The 20,545-nt window shown below is 49.9% G+C and overlaps 5 protein-coding genes across 5 annotated transcripts; all 5 read left to right on the top strand.

Annotated features, from left to right (window-relative positions):
• Positions 1 to 564: 564 nt before the first annotated feature.
• Positions 565 to 4,731, top strand: TbgDal_III4650 (serine peptidase, clan SB, family S8-like protein, putative; the record flags this gene model as incomplete). Its single annotated transcript, XM_011774111.1, has 1 exon — positions 565 to 4,731. The coding sequence occupies one exon, from the start codon at positions 565 to 567 to the stop codon at positions 4,729 to 4,731; it is 4,167 nt and encodes a 1,388-aa protein (XP_011772413.1).
• A 1,457-nt stretch (positions 4,732 to 6,188) lies between these two features.
• On the top strand, positions 6,189 to 8,789 carry TbgDal_III4640 (hypothetical protein, conserved; the record flags this gene model as incomplete). The annotated part of the gene is made up of 1 exon (XM_011774110.1): positions 6,189 to 8,789. The coding sequence occupies one exon, from the start codon at positions 6,189 to 6,191 to the stop codon at positions 8,787 to 8,789; it is 2,601 nt and encodes an 866-aa protein (XP_011772412.1).
• A 901-nt stretch (positions 8,790 to 9,690) lies between these two features.
• On the top strand, positions 9,691 to 15,126 carry TbgDal_III4630 (hypothetical protein, conserved; the record flags this gene model as incomplete). Its single annotated transcript, XM_011774109.1, has 1 exon — positions 9,691 to 15,126. The coding sequence occupies one exon, from the start codon at positions 9,691 to 9,693 to the stop codon at positions 15,124 to 15,126; it is 5,436 nt and encodes a 1,811-aa protein (XP_011772411.1).
• A 450-nt stretch (positions 15,127 to 15,576) lies between these two features.
• Positions 15,577 to 16,242, top strand: TbgDal_III4620 (hypothetical protein, conserved; the record flags this gene model as incomplete). Its single annotated transcript, XM_011774108.1, has 1 exon — positions 15,577 to 16,242. The coding sequence occupies one exon, from the start codon at positions 15,577 to 15,579 to the stop codon at positions 16,240 to 16,242; it is 666 nt and encodes a 221-aa protein (XP_011772410.1).
• A 385-nt stretch (positions 16,243 to 16,627) lies between these two features.
• On the top strand, positions 16,628 to 18,817 carry TbgDal_III4610 (endosomal integral membrane protein, putative; the record flags this gene model as incomplete). Its single annotated transcript, XM_011774107.1, has 1 exon — positions 16,628 to 18,817. One exon carries the CDS (start codon positions 16,628 to 16,630, stop codon positions 18,815 to 18,817), a length of 2,190 nt encoding a protein of 729 aa, XP_011772409.1.
• Between the last annotated feature and the right edge of the window lie 1,728 nt (positions 18,818 to 20,545).

The raw sequence follows: 20,545 nt of genomic DNA, 5'->3' as shown, positions 1-20,545 counted from the left end.
TGCAAATATGTCACGCAGTCAAAAACTTGGTCGGTTTACGGATGACACTCAGAGAGGGAACCAAGTGTGTGCACGTTGTTTTTTTTAAAATCTTTTTTACTGTCGCTTATCGCTGATTTCCTTCGATGGGGGCTTTTTAACTTCTTCCCTTCTTCCTTTTTTCTTTGTTCAACCTCTGCTATGTATGTATGTATGTGTGTGTATGTGTAGTAGTAGTAGTTCTCACCAATCGCTGAGTGCTTAGTGGTATATTACGGTAGTGTTGGGTGGCGTTGGCTCACCTAGTATAGGTTTGAGCTGAGTGAAGGAGAGGGAAAGGGAAGACCACACGTAAATACAAGAAAAAAGAAAGAGGCATTCTCCAATAAATCAGTATTAGTGTCGTTTTTTTCTCGTAGTCGGAAGTACCCTATACTCTGTGTAGCCTTGATTCAGTGATCAGAGTGAAAAGGATTAAAGAGACAAAGTTAAAGGGGGAGGAAAAGGGGAGCAAAAAAAAAAAAAAGAAAACGAATTCGATAAAGCCGAAAAGGAAAAGAAGTTCATCTCGCACGGTCCGTGTTCATGTCGTCCAGTCAAAAGCATCTGCGACTGCTTTCACTCATCACCGTTGTACTCTATGCGACTCTCTGTCGTCCCGCCTTGTGCGCCTCGGTAAAAACAGCAGCGGAGGGGAGGAATCATAAAAAACGTTCACCACTGCAGAAGTGGCTCCACTCAGAGTGGACAAGAAAACACGAAGTTCCGCTTCACTGGTTCGTAAGGCAGCGTCGACCAACTGGCAACACAACGAGTCGCACGGTAAAATCTTATGTCGGAACGCGCGCTAGTATGCATTTGCCTATTGAAGGGATAATAGGACAGACGGTGGATCATCGGTCTTCCTTGGTACCACATGACGGTCGATACGTTGTGGCTCGGTTTGATAAGCTGCGTCACCATGAGCGCCGGATAGCCCGACAGGCGCTGGCGGAACACAGTTTAGGTGACGCACATCACATTGACGACATGCATATGCTAGTTTATATGGATTCCGAGCGTTCCGCACGGATCCTTTCCGCCTTTGAAGCTAGTGGCGCCGCGGCGTCACTAACCTCCATGTCAGTATTGGATATTTTCTCTTCTCCAGGTGTGGCCCGCATGAAACTGTCACGCGTGATCCGCGGTGCATTGGTTGAGTGCGGAAATAAGAACCAGGTTACCTCAGAAAAGAACCAGATGCGAGTCTCGCTTAATACCCGCACTGCTCCTAATCGAGAGCACGTTGTGGAGGAGGCGCTGCGGGGAGTGTCGTTAGACGAAGTTTCGGGTTGCAAGTGGGAGGTGACATCATTAGTTTCTGGTAAAGGGATTGTACGGTGGTCGCTTACCCGCGCCTCAACTGATTCGGGGGATGGGCCGGTCACTGGGCAGAAGATCACGCTTATGTGCGCTTGTGCACCACTCCTTGACGCGGTGGTTGGCCATCAGGCGGTGCGCTGGATGGAAATTGCAGTAGAGCAGGCGCAAATGCACAACTATCATGCCACTGCCCTTTTACAGCAAAGTCGACAGAATGAGGATCATCCTTCAAGGCCCTTGTGGGATGCTGGTATTGACGGTAGTGGTGAGATAATAGGGGTAGCCGATACGGGTATCGACTTTAACAGCTGTTTCTTCCACGATCCAAATCAAGAGGTGGCGCTTTACCCGAAGGTTAACTATAACCACCGCAAAATCGTGTCATTTGCCCCGTGTGACTTCATCCGGGGGGATTACTTTGCTGGGGATGAGGAAATAGGTCATGGCACGCACGTGGCAGGTACCGCAGCGGGGAGTGTTATTGGTAACGACGGTAATGCCAAGTATAATGGTGTCGCCAAGGGGGCGAAGATTTTCTTCAGGGGGTTGGGCTGCCCATCCCAGTCAGAGCTTGTCCTCCCCCACGACGTTACTCAAATTATTCGTCCCGGATATGGCGCTGGAGCCCGTGTGTTCTCAAACTCGTGGGGTTTTGTTGCTCCTTCCGAGTATTCTGCTGTGGAAAAGGATATGGATGAGTTTGCGAGTAGTTATGACGATGCGCTACTTATCTTCTCCACTGGCAACAGTATCCAGGATGGCCTAATGACTCCGTGTCGTGGTAAGAACGTGATGTGCGTGGGGTCACACAAAAACGTGTTTGACGCTTCGAAAGACATTGTTTCTTCGTTTTCTTCGCATGGTCCAACATACGACGGTAGGATGAAACCCGATCTTGTCGGTCCCGGGGAAGAGGTGGTGTCTGCTCTTTCCTCTGGCAAAGCATCAGCAAAACAATGTAAAGTGGTGGCCAAGCGGGGTTCATCGATGGCAACTGCGGCCGTCGCGGGCGCCGCTACACTGCTGCGTCAGTATGTACGGAGGCTAAATCGAACTGCTTCACCTTCTGCTGCTTTGCTGAAAGCTCTGATGGTCCACTCTACGGTGCCGTTGAGTAACTCCACCGTGAGTGGCTTTGGCCGTCTTGATTTATCTCTCTTCTTTTCCCCAACGGGCACAAGGGGATGGTTCCGCGACAGAGAAGATATCAGCCACCACGGAACAAATGTGTACTGCTTTAAGAAGAAGGCAGATCAAACTGACTCTCAGCGCTCCGTGCGGGTATCACTTGCGTGGACTGACCGAGGCGTTGCTCTCGAAGGCGCTCGCAAATCGCTCGTGAACGATTTGGATCTTTTTGTCACTGACTCTAAAGGGACTATTCACCACGCCGGAGGGGAAAAGAGACGTGATTCTTCTAATGTGGTAGAGCGAATACAGTTGATGTCTACGAGCGACATGGACAATGGGTTCCGTGTTGTCGTCTTTGGGGCTTCCATTCCCGATAATAAGACACAACCGTACGCTGTCGTTGTGTCTGCCGAGGGCTTTGAACATGTTAGGAACTGTGAAGAAGTTAGCCACACCTGCCCGAACGGTTGTAGTGGCCACGGGACCTGCAACAGCGGCACATGCAGGTGTAATGAAGGATATCGCTTCATTGATTGCTCTGTGTGCGATGCAGAGTCTGTGTGCCACGGGCAGGGTACATGTACCTCGCCGGAAAGCGGGTGTGAATGCATTAGCGAGAATTTTGCCGATGCCGGTTGCTCCAGTTGCAAAAAGGGGTGGTACGGCCCATCATGCTTATCGGACTGCAAATGCAGTGGAAGAGGGGAATGTGATGAAAATTCGGGGGAGTGCAAATGTCGAGCGGATACGCGGGTTGGCGGGGAGGGTTGTTTCACCGGGCCCAACTGTGAGTATTGCTGTCCCAACTTCCACGGTGAATTATGCAACGAACGCAGTCATTGGTGTGCCGAGGACGGGTTCCCCACTTTAGTAACTGCTCCCAGCGAGGGGTATATTGAGATTAATGGGTTTGGCAAGTACGCACCTGTGACGTTTTGTCGGTGGATTGTTGAGGCGCCGCGTGGTTACCGCATAAAGCTTGTGTATGAGAAGTTCAACGTGGACAAGCCGTCGGACGCGCTCCATGTGACCGATTTGGGGCATGATGAATCTGCACCTGTCCGTACAGACACAGGTGACACTGCCCAGGGAGCCGTGTTTCTATCTCATTCGAACGTTGTCCTCCTCCATTTCACCTCAGGTTGGTCCCGGAGGCGGGAGGGATTTAAAATACGCTACAGCTTTGTTGAGCCTAACGATCCCAGCTGCACGTTCAACTGCGTTGAGGGTGCCAGTTGCAGCGACTTGGGTGGTGGGTTCTGCATGTGCCACGTTAACAACACGGGTTGGATGTGCGAAAAAGCGCCAACGGAAGAAACCAAAGCGGAGTCCATCACAGTTGATTTGAATAACCTTAACAATGTCATCCGCTTCAATGTCTCAGTTAATGCTGAGACCTCCATACTTTTCACCAACGTCAACGGATCAGCACCCCACCTTAATGTACACATGCACTTTGAGGATGGGTTGCACCGTGTACCGAGCAATGGGTTGGGGTTAGTGGTCAGACTTTTGCACAAAACCAGTGTGGATACTGGTAACTACCGTAACGGTACCATTAGGGGCGATTCAATCGTGTCTGTCCTTAGTGAAGAGAAGGTCGAAATGGGGCCCACATGCAGGTACTTGCGGATGACCATAGGGCGCTCACTACTTATAGGGGAATCCACAGCACAAGTATTCATGACTCTTGTTCACAATGCCTCATCGCAGAATAAAGTGCAGGATGTCCCCTCTTTTCGTCTGGCCGTTTATCCCGAGCAGGGCAGGCCCGGCGCCCAAGTTCTTTTTAGCGAATTTGCTGATGAGTTGTCGATGGTTGAGTCCAGCCACCGTCAGCAATTCTTCCTCTATTGCAGAAAGTTTATGGCGTCGGGGATCCCGCCATTAGGATTTGAAGGCGACGTGAACGAAACTGGTATTGGGTTCCAAGACGTCGCCCGCACGATCGGAATCCTTTTCGTTGTTTCCATGCTTCTGATTTCTCTGTTGGTAGTTGCTGCTGGCTTGGTGATGTATAAGTTACGCCGTAATACTCCTGATAGTTCCTTAGAAACGTCAGCCTCCGGGCAAGCATTAATGAGTGGCACGGGTTATTCCGCCGCCGGTGATACCGAAGTGATTGTGGAAAAGGGAAAAGGGGCGCAAACGCACCAGCGGGGTTGTGAAGGGGTCATGAGGTCGGAGAATAGGGAAGCGAGTAGTGAAAACACTTATATCGGAAGGGAAGAATATATTGAGATGGAAAGACTACCATGAAGAAAGTGAGCGCGAAACAAAAGAAAGAGAAAGAAAGTCAAAGATGACTAGCATTCGAATAGCGTTCGGTTCATGTGCCGAAAGGAAGCGGAAAAGGATAGGCTACAATGAGACATGTGCTCATATGCATAATGAAGAGGGGAAAAAAAAAGTAAAATTAAAAGGAACATCAGCAACGAAGTGGTTGACAAAATTCGTATCTTCCTCAAGGCATCAGCATGTATGTTTACCACATACTTTTGATGGAAGCAGCTGCCCGTCATGTGTATCTCTCACTGCTTTAAATAATAATAATATTATTATTATTGTTGTCATTATCATCATCGCTGTCGTCCCTACTAGTATTATTCCCGCCATTGTCGTCGTGCAGGTGTGTTTCCCCTTCCTATTCCTCTCTTTCGTAAAATTTGAACCTCCAACATGCGAGGCAAACTCCAAATATGTGAAAACAACAGCAACAAACAGATAGACAAGCAGACGGGGGGAGAGAAAAAGGGAGGGAATTCGTTTTTTTGTTTTCTTTTGTTTGCATATGTGCATATATATGTATATATATATATATATATATACGTCCGTGATCAATAAGTATGTTCAGGTGGTTGTATGCCCATGTATGTTTTTTTTTTTTGCTGTCCTCGTAACGAACGTGAGTGATCCTTCCAAAACTCTTCGTCATTCCTATCTTTTTCATTTCGGTTTTCTGTTGTGAGGGGTAACTTTTTTTTCTTTTCCTATTCTCTTTACGGCTACTTGGTTGTTTTGCTAAACGGTTTGGCCTGTGCTTGTCTCTTTTTGATTGGCATAAATGACGTTCTTGTTTCTCTAGTTGTGGCCTTGTGTTTGCAAGGGGTTCTTTGACCCATTGATGATTTTTTTCTTTTCTTTTCTTCTTTTTCCTTTTTACGCCGTTTCGTTGCTGTGAGTTTTCGGTCCGAAAGGGTTTGCTCCGTGTCTTGTTTCTATGCTTTCACGAGATAAGTAAAAAAACAAAAGGAAAGAAACACGAGCAACGTTAATGAAATCACCCTTCTTATGTTTATTTTTCATGCGCTACTGCTCTTGGATCATTCACTCTCTCTCTCTGACTGTGTGTCTCTGTACGTCTCTGATGGGTTTCGGCTTGCGCGCGGGGGAGACTCATTTGTTTGGTTGCTTGCTTTTATTCCTAATCATCCGCCTATTTTTTTTTCGTTTCTTCTTTTAAAATCTCACACATCTCACCGGAATGATTTGAAGCGCGTTCACAAACCGCCAGCGAGGTTGAGTAGAGGAGAGGGCAGGTCTATCCTCTTACCCAGCTTTCGTGTGAAACATACGGAAGTTCACTGTGGCAAAGGGTTTTTTATATCTTGAAGCCTCGAGTGAGCGAGGGATTTATTGCTGCTATTATTATTATTACTATTTTTGTGAAAGGCAAGCGGTTACGGAAGCAGGGGTGCATTATTTAGTTGAGTGGTATGGACGCACCGCTGCAGCTAAGGACATTGGGGTCAAATGGTGCATCATCACCTCAAGGTGCAGTGGAGGCAAGAGGAATTAGCGACGGTGCTGATGTTGAAGTTGCACATGAGGACGCATGTGGAGCCTCTCCGCATCGTGACAGTGTGGAGATGGTTGACAGTAAAGAAAGGAATTCAACACAAATCACAAGGGGAATTGAGCCGGTGGGTCCTTCGGGGAGCCAAAATGATTCCACAACGTCGGTGGTTGTTGATGCCAGGGAGTGTTGGATCTGCCGTGAGGCGTCCGATACGCCAGAAAATCGCTTAACGAGTGGTTTATGCCGCTGTCGTGGGTCGATTGGTTTAGTTCACACCGGGTGCCTCAATTATTGGGTGTTCTCGCAGCGCCGCGTCCGATGTCCGAGCTGCAATGCAACATACAACGTTATTTCTGTTAGTAGTGAAGATTTCCCCAAAGGGTTTCTACATGAAGCAGTTTTACTAGTTCGGCACCTCTATCTGCCTTTATTTTGTAAATGTGCAAGTATTCTTCTGGGGCTGGTGATTAACGGTTTCGCTATTGCGTTTGCCGTTGGATGTGCCTTCTATCATGAGGAGGTGTTTGCCGATGCTGGTGATCAAGCACCCAAATCATTCGGTAATGTTGGCGCTGCTGCGGATTTGGGTGGCAGCACTGCGACCACCCGCGCAAATGCACCAAATGGTGGGGTGGGGAGCTCTAGTGGTGTTTGGTTGTGGGTCGGTGTTATGCTGTTCGGTTGGTGCAGCACAGCTCTGTGGCGCAGTTTGTGGGTCAGTTGGGGACAGTGGCGCGCTGAATTCATTAACGATGCGGTAGATGATGCTCCGAAGCCCCCACCATACACCCTGGTCGAATGCCTTCATTATTATTTTGATATTGTCGTCAGTATGACGGGATGCACGCGTCAGATGTTGTGGCTTCGCTCCATGGAGCTGTGCGCACTCACTGCGATCGCATACATTATTAGTTTTACGTATGGGAGAGTACTGGTGTTCACTCTCATTTTTCTGGGTGCAGTTCTTATGCGGTTGCTTTTTCAGCGGAAGAAAATCAACGACAACATGCGCCGATTTGACGAGGCGCAGGAGCGGAGGCATAATGCAACGTACTCCGATCTAGTGAAGTGGTTCATTACATACATCACCGAAATGGCGCTCTTTTCGTTTGCTCTGACCATAATTGGAGGTCTTGTCATTCACTACGCGCTTTCCCCTCATATATTGACGTTCCCAACTTCCATTCCGGCTTTGAATGAGAGTATCACGTTTCTTCGACTTTTGCTGTACTGGGCGTCAGGCACTTTGTCCTCCATCTTACTGATGTGCATCGAAACAACGGTGATTGTGAACATATTTGCTCCTGGTGTGGACCTGTTTTTTGTTCGCAGCGTGGATCTAAACGTCGACAGTGACTCCGCCTATTGGAGCTTTATACTGGCACAAATATTTGATTCGGACCCCCTTCAGGTTTTATTTGACTTCCCCCGCTTGGCGTTAATTGAGGTTGTGACACTGTTTGCATTTCTGGCACTCCCGCTTCAGGCCATGTTCTTCTTGAATGACCTTCTTGCGACGAAGGTGTTTGGGTCTGCGGGTATCAAACTGGCGTGGGTTCTTCACAACAGTGGCGAATATTTGATGGGGAATTCGCCTGCGAACGGAGTGATTCCGCCTTTTGATGGTTCATTTGAGAGTGGATGGGGGTCGTTGCAAGAGTTGTTGACGGAGCCACTGGAAGTGCCCTCGTTGGTGGTTTCTGGTCTTTTGGCCAATACGCTTCCTCTCGTCAAATCCCTCATTCACTTTCTCTCGTCGACCTCCTCTATTAATATACTACTCGGAGCAGGGACGGGAGTCATCGTGTTGTGCCTGAAGGTTTTCCCCATTAAGCGGACGCAGCTGCGAGTTATGCGGGCCATAGCTGTGTGGCTTGCGGCGCATGTGGTGTACATGGAGGACTTTCTGTTTGACAAGGAACGGCTACAGACGTTGGATAACTGGCTTCAAGCAGGTGGCGAAGGCGATGTGCCAACGCAGAGGGTCCCCTTAGCATTTGTGTTTCTTCGTCGTGAGCGAGTGTTGCCTCCTGAACAGAAGCGGCCCGCATGGCTCAAGGTCCGTCTCATCATCTTTTCCGCTATGTTTTTCATTGCTTCAACGGGAGTCTTTTGGGCACTGCCCGTTCTTTTGGCGGCGCTACTTTTGCTGGTGATGCCATGTAACGCCGCGCTCCTGTGCTGCACATTCAACGCCTCATTCCTTCTTCTGGACTACAAGCTCTACCTAAAGGCGGTGGGCGAATTTGTTTTTATCTCCGCTGTTTTGCTCGTTGGGCTCCCCCTACAATTGTTGCATGCACTGCGCCTGGCTGTGAATTTTGGCTATCCTCGTAAGAGGTTGGTGAAGGAGACGTTTGAGTATTGCCTTAATATCAACCGTACCATTGGGAAATACTGCGGTGAGCCGAGAGATGAGCAGCAAGAGGATGTAAAAGCCGAGCTTGGGGAAGTTGATAGCAATTCTAGTGATGATATTATTGCAGTGAACGACGACGACGATGAGGATTTTGAGTAGATTACTGTTGCAGAAGTGGTCTACACGGCTCGTGCGATCGGGAGGGCGGAAGAGGTGCGTGAACGTGGGGCTGGAAGAAAAGTTCCATTTTTGTGTGTATATCCTCGTTGCGGATAAGCAGTTGACGAAACATGTGCGGGTGCGATATGTTTTTTTTTTTAAAAAGGAGGCGCTTATGGATGTGAATTCGGGTGCTTGCTTGTTCTTCGGCTCAAGTTGATGCGTATGGTTGGTGGAAAAGGCAAGGGGGGAGGGGGGAAACTAAAAATGTGTAGATAGGCAGAGGTCGGGTGCAATTGGATGAAAGAGAGGTGTCAAGACAGCGTAGAGGAATATGTGGGTTGGTTATATAGAAGTATTCAAGTGCAACAAGTGACGAGTGCTCGCAGCAGAGAGGGGAATGGAAGGATAAAACAAAAATGAAGAGGGAAATGGGATGACCGTGACTTGGTCTACTGCTTCGAGGGGAAGGGGGAAAAAAAAAGATGGCAGTTCACGCGTCATAAGTGTTCTGAAGAAAACAGTCGGCCACTGCCCCATGTGCTTTGTTGTGCCGGATCGTTATTATTGTTTTTTTTGTTTTTTTTTGTTTTTTTTTTGAAGTGAAAGACAAGCTCACACGAATACGGGCGGTCTATCCCATCTCTTTGTCTACATCTCCCCGTTTCTTTTTTCCATGTGTCGCCGTCAACACGTCACCCCTACGTGGAAGGCGTCTGTTCGGTAGTGTCCGGACGGCAGACTTGTTTTCGTCCCTCCCTCATGCACTCTCTCCCCAAATTTTATTTCCATCAGCGAGCGTTTTCTTCGGCCACTTTTTTTCCTTCTGCCCTTTTCAGTATACGTGTACACGCTCACTGGCGTATTTCTCTCTACACGAACTTGTTTTCTGCGTGACTTCATGAGTTGGATCACTCTTCCCCTGGTATGTGTCTGTCGGACCTATTTCGCAGAGCACGTACGCAACCTTCTTTTTCCTCCTCCTCCTCCTTATTTTTTTTTTTTTTTCGTACACCGGAGAAAAATGATACGGCCGTGGGTGTCACGAGTGTCTGACCGGTTGTTGTGCCCGGTGTGGCGTAGGGCCCGCTTGACGACAGTTGGGACCCGAATATTCGGTACTACTCCCCATCTTGCAGGAGGTAACACAAATGTTAAAGTGCAGTCGCCACCCCACATGGACGACGGAAGCCCTGAACTCCTAGAGGTTGAATTACTTTCGCCTGAAGGAATTGATGTCATGGATGGTGAGGAGGAAGATATCGAAAATCTCCCAGAGGCTGGTGAGCAGGGCGCTCCAAAGGATGGTGCCGCGGAGACCATAACTGTTCTCGATACCTTTGCACGGGCGAAGGTGGCAAATTTCATCAAACGTGTGCAATCCGCGGCGGACGCGCCGGGCCCTCAGGGGGCGCTAAGCTCACGACAGCTCACTGTGGAGGTGCGGGAGGTGCAAACATCGGAGAGCGATGGCGATACATTGTTCCATGCGCGGTTATTTGTGCCTCTGCCCGGTGCTTACGGCGGTCGTTGGGCGGAGGGACTCGCCCCGTCGTCGAAGGAGGCGGAGCTCGTTGCCGCCATGCACGCAGAGCGAATTATCGATGCACTGGGCATACCGATGTTCCAACTAACATCTAAGCAACAGCGGCATGCAGAGGCCGCCCGTAGTTCTGGAAGGTGGGCCCCAATGCCCGGTGATGACCCGCTACCTCCAAGCACTCCGTCACCGCCACGACTGCAACTGGTGCGTGAGGGTGCTATGAGAGAAGCGGAGAGGCGGCTTCAGATTGACAAGCTGGAGTTTTCCACGGTTACTGCTGGAACCTTCACACCCATGAAGCTCACGCTTGCCTCACCGCTTCTGTTGGACCACGGTAGCGTCTATCGTGTGAAGCAGTTTTTTGTATCGTACAACTGCCTCCTTAGACGTTATTGCCGCATAACGGCATTGCACAAGCATGATAATAGGGTGGGGTCTGGCAGTGGCGATGCCGCTCCCCCATCATGCAGTGGCTTGGCTACCGCTGATGATAAAGATAATGGCAAACTGTTCGTTGCACAAATTAGGTTACCTATCGATGGCCGCTTTGGCGAGCGCATTGCTTGTGGTAAGGCCCCAACAAAGAAGGAAGCCTACGCACTGGCGTGCATGCATGCCGAGCTCATTATCGATGCACTAGGGCTTGCCTTGTACCCGTCTTGTCGAGGAAAGCAAGAGGCGCATGCAGCCGAATGTCGGAAAGTAAATCGGTGGTGCTGTGGACCGGACGACTGCGAGTATCATTATGACAGACCTTCACCTCCACCATTACAGTTAGCCAAAGAGGCAGACGAGGTGGCCTCGGGTGATGTGGCAGCCTCGCTGGAGTCGCTCCTCATGAGCCATGCCAAGGCAATTGAAAATTATACTCACGTAACGGAGTTAGACGCACTTGTTCTATCCGCTCGTCGCAAGTTTATGGATTATATCACCCAGCACGGGACCTGTCACGGCAGCGCGGCCTCACCATTTTTTGTGGAAGCCCTTGGAATAAAAGATCACCACGTCTATCGCGCCACGGTGACGGTGCCAGTGACCCCCGTGAGGGGGAGTGAGGAGGAAAACAAAGACCAAAAAGCAATGGCCGGTGATGCGGATGAACTGCTACCATCCTTTGTGGCCATAGGAATAGGGACATCGGAGCTAGAGGCGGAGACTGCTGCCTCAATGCATGCTCTCCACGTCCTCGAGTTCCTGAACAGACCTTTGGGCAGTGAGCCACAAAATCACTCTGATGAAGGAAAGGCTCCTCAGAACCTCACACGTAGCACGAAGCTGCCGCCGCCGTATCGCTATGTGGTGAGTCACGTTGGTCGCATCATGGTTCCTGGACTTTCACCAGCGCGATGCCTCACCAAGGGATCAGGGGGCACAGGGAAGCAAGCTAACTTCATGGGCACGGAAGAGTCGCGACTGCAGCGGGCACGTGCGGAGCTACCGAAGAGTGACTGGTCGTTGAAGCCTGATGCCGATGGTTATATTATTGTCAACCCAAACACAAACGTGGAAGAAGGACGTAACTACGTGCACACGCTCCCTTCGGTAAGGCAATCGGATCGCTTTGCCATAGTGCGGTTGAGGGACTACCTGGAGCGGCACGGCAAGCGGCTTGAGAGTGTGTTGAAAACTACTGTCAGTAGCGACGCTGATGAGGGCCTGAAGCGCTGGATATGCAAGGCTGTGTTGCCAGTGCCTGAAACATTTGAATGTGTAGTGGCTCACGGAGAGGCGTACAGGGAGGACGAGGCGATGGTGATGTGCGCCGTACATGCTGAACTCGTTCTGGATGAGATTGGGGTTGCGATGTACGATCTTCCAGCCTTGCAGAAGAAACACAGCGGTGCGGCAGCTCTCCTTGGGCGCTGGGCACCGCTCGGACCTGGACAGAGACGGCAAATTGTTTGTATTCCCCCACCCGTGCGTAAAGAGCACGAAAAGTCGTGCCTGTGGGCGCGAATTTCAAAAGAGGCGACAACGAAGATGCGGGAATCTGTACCGAAGGAAGAAATGCCGGCGATGGAGTTGCCTCCGCCCTCACAACGTCTCCCCGACGTCACGTCAAGCACTTCAAGCGTGGGAAGTACGATGGCCCCGAGTGCACCTACTTCCGTTGACCTAAAAGACGACACATTGTGCGATTTGTCGAAGTTAGTGTCAGTGCATTCGTCGGATATCCTTCAGACCGCGCCGCGTCTCTTCGACTTTTATTGCCGACGAATGGGTGTCGATGTCTCCCGCGTAACAAGACAGTACAATGTCAGCAGCCCTCTCCATGGGTTTGTGCACCGTGCCATTGCTGAAATTCCTCTACCAACACAGTTCGGCCGCCGACATGCAGTTGGCTGCGCCTCTACGAAGAAGGAGGCCTATACTTTATGTTGCATGCACGCTATCTTTACGCTTGGTGCTCTCGGCGTGCCCGTTTACAGTGGTTCAAGGCAAGCGGAGTTTGCTGGAAATGCACGTCGGAGGGGTCGGCCGGCCCCCATGCCTGGTGACCCGCTGATGCCCGCCAACACAGAATCCCCGCCAGGACTGAAGAGTCTTCCCGATATGCATAAGGAGAAGCCAGTGGTGCCTACGGTACCACCGCGGTCCGAGTGTCGGAAGCCATTCGTGTGGGGAAGTTACCTCACCGCCTGCCGCGCATACATAAAGAGGTGCAAAGAACACCTAATTTTCGATGCGCTTTTTGAACAGAAGAGAGCTCCCAGGAGTGGTGTGGAGCTAGAGGACACCGGTCTTGATATCGTCGAGGCCCTTCCGCTCTTCACAAATGCCAGGTCTCAACTGCCCCAGAAGTGTGCTGCCTCTGGACTTCCTTCACCACCTCCGTACTCATTTCGCTTTGAAGTGTACGGAAGGGTACCGAACCGACGGTACCTCGTGGAGCAACCAATTTTAGGTACCCACTTTGTGGCACGTGGTGCGGGAGATGAGGGGTACGAATCTGTGGCGCGTGCCGCTATGCATTATGAATACATAGTTGGTGTTATAAAAAATAGCCGCCTGCCGGACGGCGTAACCGACAGTAAGCGTGTGATACTGCGGAATCAGAGCAAGGATATATACGATTCCTCCCTCCGTGACTTTACACCTCGCGGTAAGCTGTCCGTCATGGCACTTTACACGGTGTTGCATGCGCCGTTTAAACCATTGCGCTTGATGGTAAAGGAGCGTGCTACAACTGGCCCATCTTCTCAGGTGACGCTTATCACGCTGTTGGAAATGGAAGATGAGAGCGGTTTGCGCATGACAGGTAAAGGCGAATACTGCGACAACGAGGAAGAATCAAGGAACAGAGCCATCACCGAGCTATTTAAACAGCTTCAGTTGAAGTCGGCGTTTCAGGCGACTGCACAGATGTTCCGGTCCCACCCGCAGTTGAGAGTTGAAGGCGCTTCTCACGTCGCTGATGAAGGGAAGCTTATTGGACCTCTTCACGCACGCCTCTCGGAGCATAAAATCCCCTTTCCGGCGAAACCACGAACGGAGCAATATGCCCAACTTGTTCAATCTCTGCAAAGGGGGGAAGGATTTTTTGATTCACAGGAACTGCAGTTGCTTCTTTCAGCGGTTCAATGCGAACTCGGATTACTTACCTCGCCCAAACCTCTTACACTCCCTTCTGCCGCGCGCAATCTTTTCATTTCCATGGGTCTCACTTCCCCTGAGGATTTGGAGCGCAGATCGCAAGGTGATGCTGAGGGAGTTAATCTAATGACAGTGGCGTTATCGCTTCTAGCAGCTTGCGTGCCACCGCCGCTTCCCCAACATGATGGTGAGCAGGTGTCAGTGAATGGCGCGCTGCCGCTGCAATTTGCCAAGTTGCTCCTTGCTGGATTCTTGATGGACTGTCAACACCTCTGCCTTCGAGTGCTAGCACTAGTGTTATCTTCACTAACAGGCCGCGGGTCAATTGTTGATGGCGACCGCTCCTCGTGTCATGGAGGTGAGGTTGGTGGTTATGACGTACTTGAGCTTATGCTGTCGGCTCTCAGTGAGGATGCGCAGCGCTTCCTTAATATTATAGTCCCAAGGCTGCGGCGATTAGTTGAGCACGTTGAGGCAAGTGTGCCCGCCTTTGACCCTCTCAGGGTACTTCTTACCTCTTCGCCTATTCCCACAGCGGAAGCGTTATGCCAACCGTTAACAGACGGACTTGCACCGTCACGGGAGGGTCGACTGCGCCTCGCCGTTACGTTTGCCTCATTCCCGCGCGCTTTCGTACAGAAGAGGGCAGTAGCTCATAATGCGACGTCGCAGGTCACAGTGGAGTCTAAGGATCTGAAGAGGGTTCTGAACGTGCGTGTGCCGCCCCCTCTGCTTGTTTCTTGTGGTGTTAGTCAGCCGCGGGGCGGGGTGGTGGCAAAAAGCGGAGATGGATCTTCCGGCGCTGGCGCCACTGCATCCAGCCGCGTCTACAGTTCGCTTCCTTGTTTTGCCGCGTTTGACAAGATTCCAACTAGTGGGGACACTCACTGTATGATCCAACCGGTGTTTGGAGTATTTACCACCCCGTTTGCGCTTTTGTTGGCCAGTGCATGTTGCAATGACCCTCGCACTTTGGCCGTCGTGGATGATGTGCCGGGTTTAGCGGTGGTGGATGGCTTCGTTCCCGTTGTTACGCGTGGGTATGAATCCCTTAGTACACTTCTAGAGCTTAGGGCCGCGGCAAAATCACATTGGAGTGGATTGAGGCCACTACCGGCAGAGCTACAGCGTGCGGTGGACACTCTGCTAAGCGCGGAGCACAACCTGGCACATATCGTGCAGTCTGGGCTTCTTGAGTGATGCCAGTGTATGTGCTGTGCGGAGAAGAGGTGGTTGGTGTGCGACTCGCAGCGAACTCGCTGGGACGCGACTATTGTCAGGGTTTCTCTTGGTGGGGACAAATAGTTTGTTACGGGAGCGTCTACCGCTACGTCACCCTCTCTCATTTTTAATGGAAATTATCAGTGTACTTGTGTATCGTTCCAGGCTTCCCTGATGCTCTTCCCGGACTCGTTTTTTTTTCACTTTTCCCCTATGCCTTTGCTTCATTACTCTGGTGGTAGAGCTGAAAAGCAGTGAAGGAAGGGAGGGGGAGGCTGAAGAGACTTCGGCGACAACAGACAAGAAGAAAAAAAAGCAAGTTGGGTGGACCCAAAAAGGGGCGCTGGGCTCCGAGCGGGCAGCTGAGGCGGAGAAACAAGTTACGAGACGGTACAGTCGCGATTAAAGTATCAACGTGAAGCGAAACGTATGGCGATCCCTTTGGGGGCATCGCTTAGTGATCCACGTTTTGTGTCCGTTCAAATACTTCATGTAGTGAGTGCCTTCTTTTTGATCATGGCCATGGTCCGCGTTGCGTTAGGCGTGTTGCTGCTCCTTTTCTCTCATAGCGAAAACATTTCATACTTGAAGTTGCTTAGTCGTTGCTTCCACATACCACTGCGTTCATTGTTTATGGTTCATGTTGAGGACATGGCTGATGGGTCCGCCTCGCGGTTCTTTTTCATGCACGTGATGACTGCACTCGTGGTGTCCTACCCACTCGCACACACTATACAACGCCGTAAATTCGCACTAGACTTTGCTTTCACAACCTATGCCATCTATTTTTTCTTCTGCTGCTTGGTGGGATGGCGAGTAACGGGCGGTGGCTTTGCGTGGTGGTTGTCAGTGGTGTCGGGGTTTGGCATAACATGCGGCATGACAGCTGTCATTTGTAGGCGTTGCGAATTGCAGGACATCATCCTCGCATCATCACCCGTGACGTCCCGCGCTGTTGGGGGAAATGGGGCATACAGAGCAAGGGAAAATGTTGGAAACCCTGCGAAAACGTCTGTTGAGAGGTCTGCCTTGCTAAATTCTGGTCAAACCGACAGCGTCCCCACTCGTGCGGCATGGCGCAATGATTTGGTGTGATGGAAATGCGAGGGTACGATACAAATGGGTTTACTCGTGCAGGTTTGGGTGAAGGCTGTTGCGCAATTAGGCCCCAGCGAGTGGTTCGTGCGGAGAGCGGGGGTGTGGCTGCTGTCCAGCCTTCGGCTTTTTGACATTGGCGTGGTGAAGGGAGTTTTTGCTGATGTGAATTGGGGAGTCATTGTCTTCCATCGTTTCTATGTCACCGGTACCACGTTCTTACTGACCTCCTTTTTTTTTTTCGTTGGCACGTGTGTAACGAAAAATTTATAGTTACGGACATGTTTTTACGTTGTTCCCCCTCCCTTTCACCGCATTTGAAAAGTGTGTTGCAGTCCCTTGGACGGCATCCTGTTGAAAGAATGAGCACCACTTGCACGTGGGCATGCTTCGCGGTGCGTGGCTCTATTTGGTGCATTCTATTTTTTCTCTGACTTCCATTGAATCCAGTTTTTCGTTCTTGAGCTCTTTTACTAACCGCTTTCACCTCTCACCTTCTCTGTTGACCCACATCTTTGTTTCCCTCACTTACACCCAAAACAACAACATTAAAGAAACCTTCTCTTCACTTATTTTGAGCGTATCGCCATTTTTTTTTTTACATATTTACCCACGTGCGCACGCGGAGGCAGTCGGAATGACTCGCTTCTCGTGTGTTGCGCTTGGCGTCTTTGCCTTCCTCATCTCTGCATTGGCTGTGACTGACGCCTTTTACATTCCAGGCGTTCAACCCAGGTACTATGCTGAAGGTGATGAGGTTCATTTTTGGGTGAACTCACTTCGCTCACTTCAGGTGTTGTTCCCAAAGGAGTACTACACGCTTCCCTTCTGTAGGCCGAGTGAAATCATTACAAAGGACGAGTCCATCGGTGAAATCATATGGGGAGATCGTATACAGAATTCCTTGTACGTCACAAACATGAAGAAAAACACGAACTGTACCGTGCTTCCAAACTGTGACGCAGTTGCCAACACTAAGACCATTTTGAGTAATATAGATGACTTGGAGGGCTCCATTGAAAAGGGGTATCGCGGTTTCATGAACATCGACAACCTTCCCGTTTTCGGAGAGGTGCCACCGGACTTGCTTGCTCATTGTGCCTCCGTCCCAAAGGACATGCGTCACACTTTCTACCGCGGCTATTGGATTGGCACGCCCAGTGCCTGCACCGGTAAAACACTCATTAACAATCACCTTGAATTTGTGATCAAGTACAACCATGCACCTCATGACCCTAACAAATTCATGGTAGTTGGACTTAAGGCCACGCCTTATAGCATCAAACACAGTGATGACGGGCTGAGTTGTAATGCGGATATGTCCGCCACTGGGAGCGCGTTAGACTATCTTACCACCGATGATGTGCGTGGGGGAGCCGTTGTGCACTGGTCGTATGGCGTCAAATGGGAGAAATCTGATGTTATTTGGGCCACCCGGTGGGATGAATACCTTCACAGCTCGGTTGCAGATTCCAGTCCTGCATTTCACTGGCTTTATGTCTGCAGCAGTTTAGTTGTCGTGCTCATGTGTGCCGCCTCTGTCGCAACCATTCTCATGCGTACTCTCCACAAGGACTTCAGCCGCTACAACTCCCCCGTTCTGGAAGATGGTGAGGAGGAAAGCGGTTGGAAGCTTGTTCATGCTGATGTGTTTCGGCCGCCAGACCGCGCCCCACTGCTTGCCGCCCTAACTGGAAATGGGTACCAGGTGTTGGGCATGAGCGCCGGAACAATGTTATTTGCTTTGCTTGGTTTCCTTTCTCCCGCCCGCCGCGGTGCTCTTTTGAGTGCTGTTATATTTCTGTTCGTGTTTATGTCAGTTGTGTCTGGGTACGTGTGCGGCTTCTTGCTCAAATACTTTGGACGATGTGAGTGGAAGCACATCTTTTTCTGCGGCTGCGCCTTCCCTGGCGCCATCGTTGGCGTCTACACCTTCGCCAATATCATCAATTATTCCCATGGCTCTTCGGGAACGATTCCATTTTCGCTCTTGTTTATTCTACTGTCGCTGTGGATTCTTATCAGTGTTCCGCTTACCGTTCTCGGCGCCTCGTTCTCATTCCGCCAGGAGCCCCTCGCTAATCCTGTCGCTGTTGGCCGTTTAGCGCGCGAGATTCCACCACAGACGTATATGAATCGGACTCTGTTTTTACTGGTGGTTCCTCCCATCTTTCCGCTATGTACAATCATATTAGAGCTCAACTTTGTCCTGCAGGCGCTGTGGTCTGGGCAGGTGTATTATGTGTTTGGGTTTCTGGCGTTGGTGAGCTTTATTTGGGTCATCATAACAGCTCTTGTCACAGTGTTCCATCTATATTACGTTCTGTGCCGTGAGAATCACCAGTGGTGGTGGCCCGCATTCTTTATCCCTGGTGGGTTCGGTGTGCCGCTCTTCGTTTACTCGATTTTCTTCTACATGACGCAATTGGCAATTCACACTTTTGCTTCCTCTTTACTGTATTTCTTGTACATGGGATTGATATCGTATGCCTATGGGCTGGCAGCGGGAGCAGTGGGGCTCACATCGGGAATTATGTTTGTTCGCAAAATATATGGAAGCATCAAGGTGGACTGAAAAGGGCAGACTGGCGTAGAGGTAAGGTGACTTCGCACGTGTGTTAGTGAGAGTGCAAAGTGTGGCGAGTGCTAGATTTGACTACATGCACCTTCCATCCTTTTAGTATTGTTTCTAAAGGAGGATGGGGAGAAAGGCAAGGAGGAAAAGAAAAAAAGGAAGAAGGAAGGAAGGAAGAAGGAAGGAAGGACGAAAGGAAAAAACCATAAGAAAACTAAAACAAAGAGGAAGGCAGGAAGAATAACTTCGGCTGTTTCCACACTACTTTTTCGAAAGGTTGGAACAGGTCCTAGCAGGATGAGGAAAAGATGAGGGATAAGGTGTCACAGGCGCACGCATACTGGTGGAGACAACACTCTGCACCGGACGGTAGGTTGGTATTAAATAACAAAAGGGTAAGTAAAGAGTAGTTGTGAACCTAGAGTGAAGGGAGGGGAAGAAAAGGGAGGAAAGTTGGTTATGGGCGAACTCTGGCTCCGGCTTTTTGTCAAGTGGTTAGCGGTTAGTCAACTTTTATGATCATTATTTTTGATTTCTCTTTTTCCCCCTTTCATTTTCCCCTCTCCTTTTCAGATTGTTGTTCTTTTACCCTGCTCGCGCGCAGCGTTTGCAGCGGGTTCTTCTGAGTAAACGGCTAAATTGTATATACATGTATGTTTATGTATATATATATATATATTCAAAGTGATGGGGAGGGAACGGGGGGGGGGCAACAAAAGGGGGTTGCAAACAAGAAAGTGAACGGAAGAGAAAGATAAAATACGCTAATGAGACATTACAAAAGAGAGAAGGGTAAAGGAGGAGGACTGTCGCCATTGCGTGAAGCAGAAACTGTAAGCGACCCACTGCTGACGATGTCATTGTGTGTTCTTTTGTTCGTGTCGGGAATTATTTTTCCCCCTCGTTTTGCCACTGAGGGCGGGTACTTCATCTATTTTTACTCAGTAGTTATCGCGTGGGCGTTGAAGATATAATTTCCCTTTTTCTTTGTTTTTCCTGGGCTAGTTGATTGGTTGTTACTGTCTTCGTTGCTGCGGGTTTTTATTTTTATTTTCCCACTCCTCTGGTGTTCCATACGCGTTCCGCATTCGGCCTATTCAACGCCTTTTCATTCCTCCTCCTTTTCTTCTGCAATTGGTGTTAGGCCATGTGCACGTTTTTTTCTTCCTCCTTTTCGCAGCGTCCTGCCGTTTTTGCGTGTGCTTCAATTACGGCGTCTGCTCTCCACGCGTCGTTAAATCCTCGTACCGTTTGTCTTTGTGATATGACTTGTGGCGGTGATGCGTGCATATACTTTAACGCTTAGTCCTCTTCATGTGTGCATTCGTTGTTTTTTTTTCTCCCTCAAATGATTCGTGCTTTCTGATTCTTTTGTCCTCTTTACCTTTTTCCTCACATTTTTTTTTTGCGCCGTGTGCGTGCCTGCGCGATCCTTTGCGAACGGAAAAGGCGAAGAGAAATAGGGACGGTTCAGTGGATTCCAGTCCTTGAAAAAAGATAGAAAAAGCGATTGAAGAAGAAAAGGAAGAGAGCATAAACGAAGGGAAGGCGCTGGGGAAAATAAGGTGAAGCGGACCCTTAAGCAGGAGAACTGGAAGACAGCTCAGTACTTGTTCGAACAACCAGTGGGGTGCCGCCCTTTTTTTTTTTTAAACATTAATTGTCGCTTGACAGCAGGTGTCTTGCCTTTACGGTACGTTACCACCTACTTGCATCCGGTTGAAAACT

The sequence above is a fragment of the Trypanosoma brucei genome, chromosome 3 (assembly GCF_000210295.1).
Source record: "Trypanosoma brucei gambiense DAL972 chromosome 3, complete sequence".
NCBI lineage: Eukaryota > Euglenozoa > Kinetoplastea > Trypanosomatida > Trypanosomatidae > Trypanosoma > Trypanosoma brucei.
This window is presented reverse-complemented; position numbering and strand designations above follow the sequence as displayed.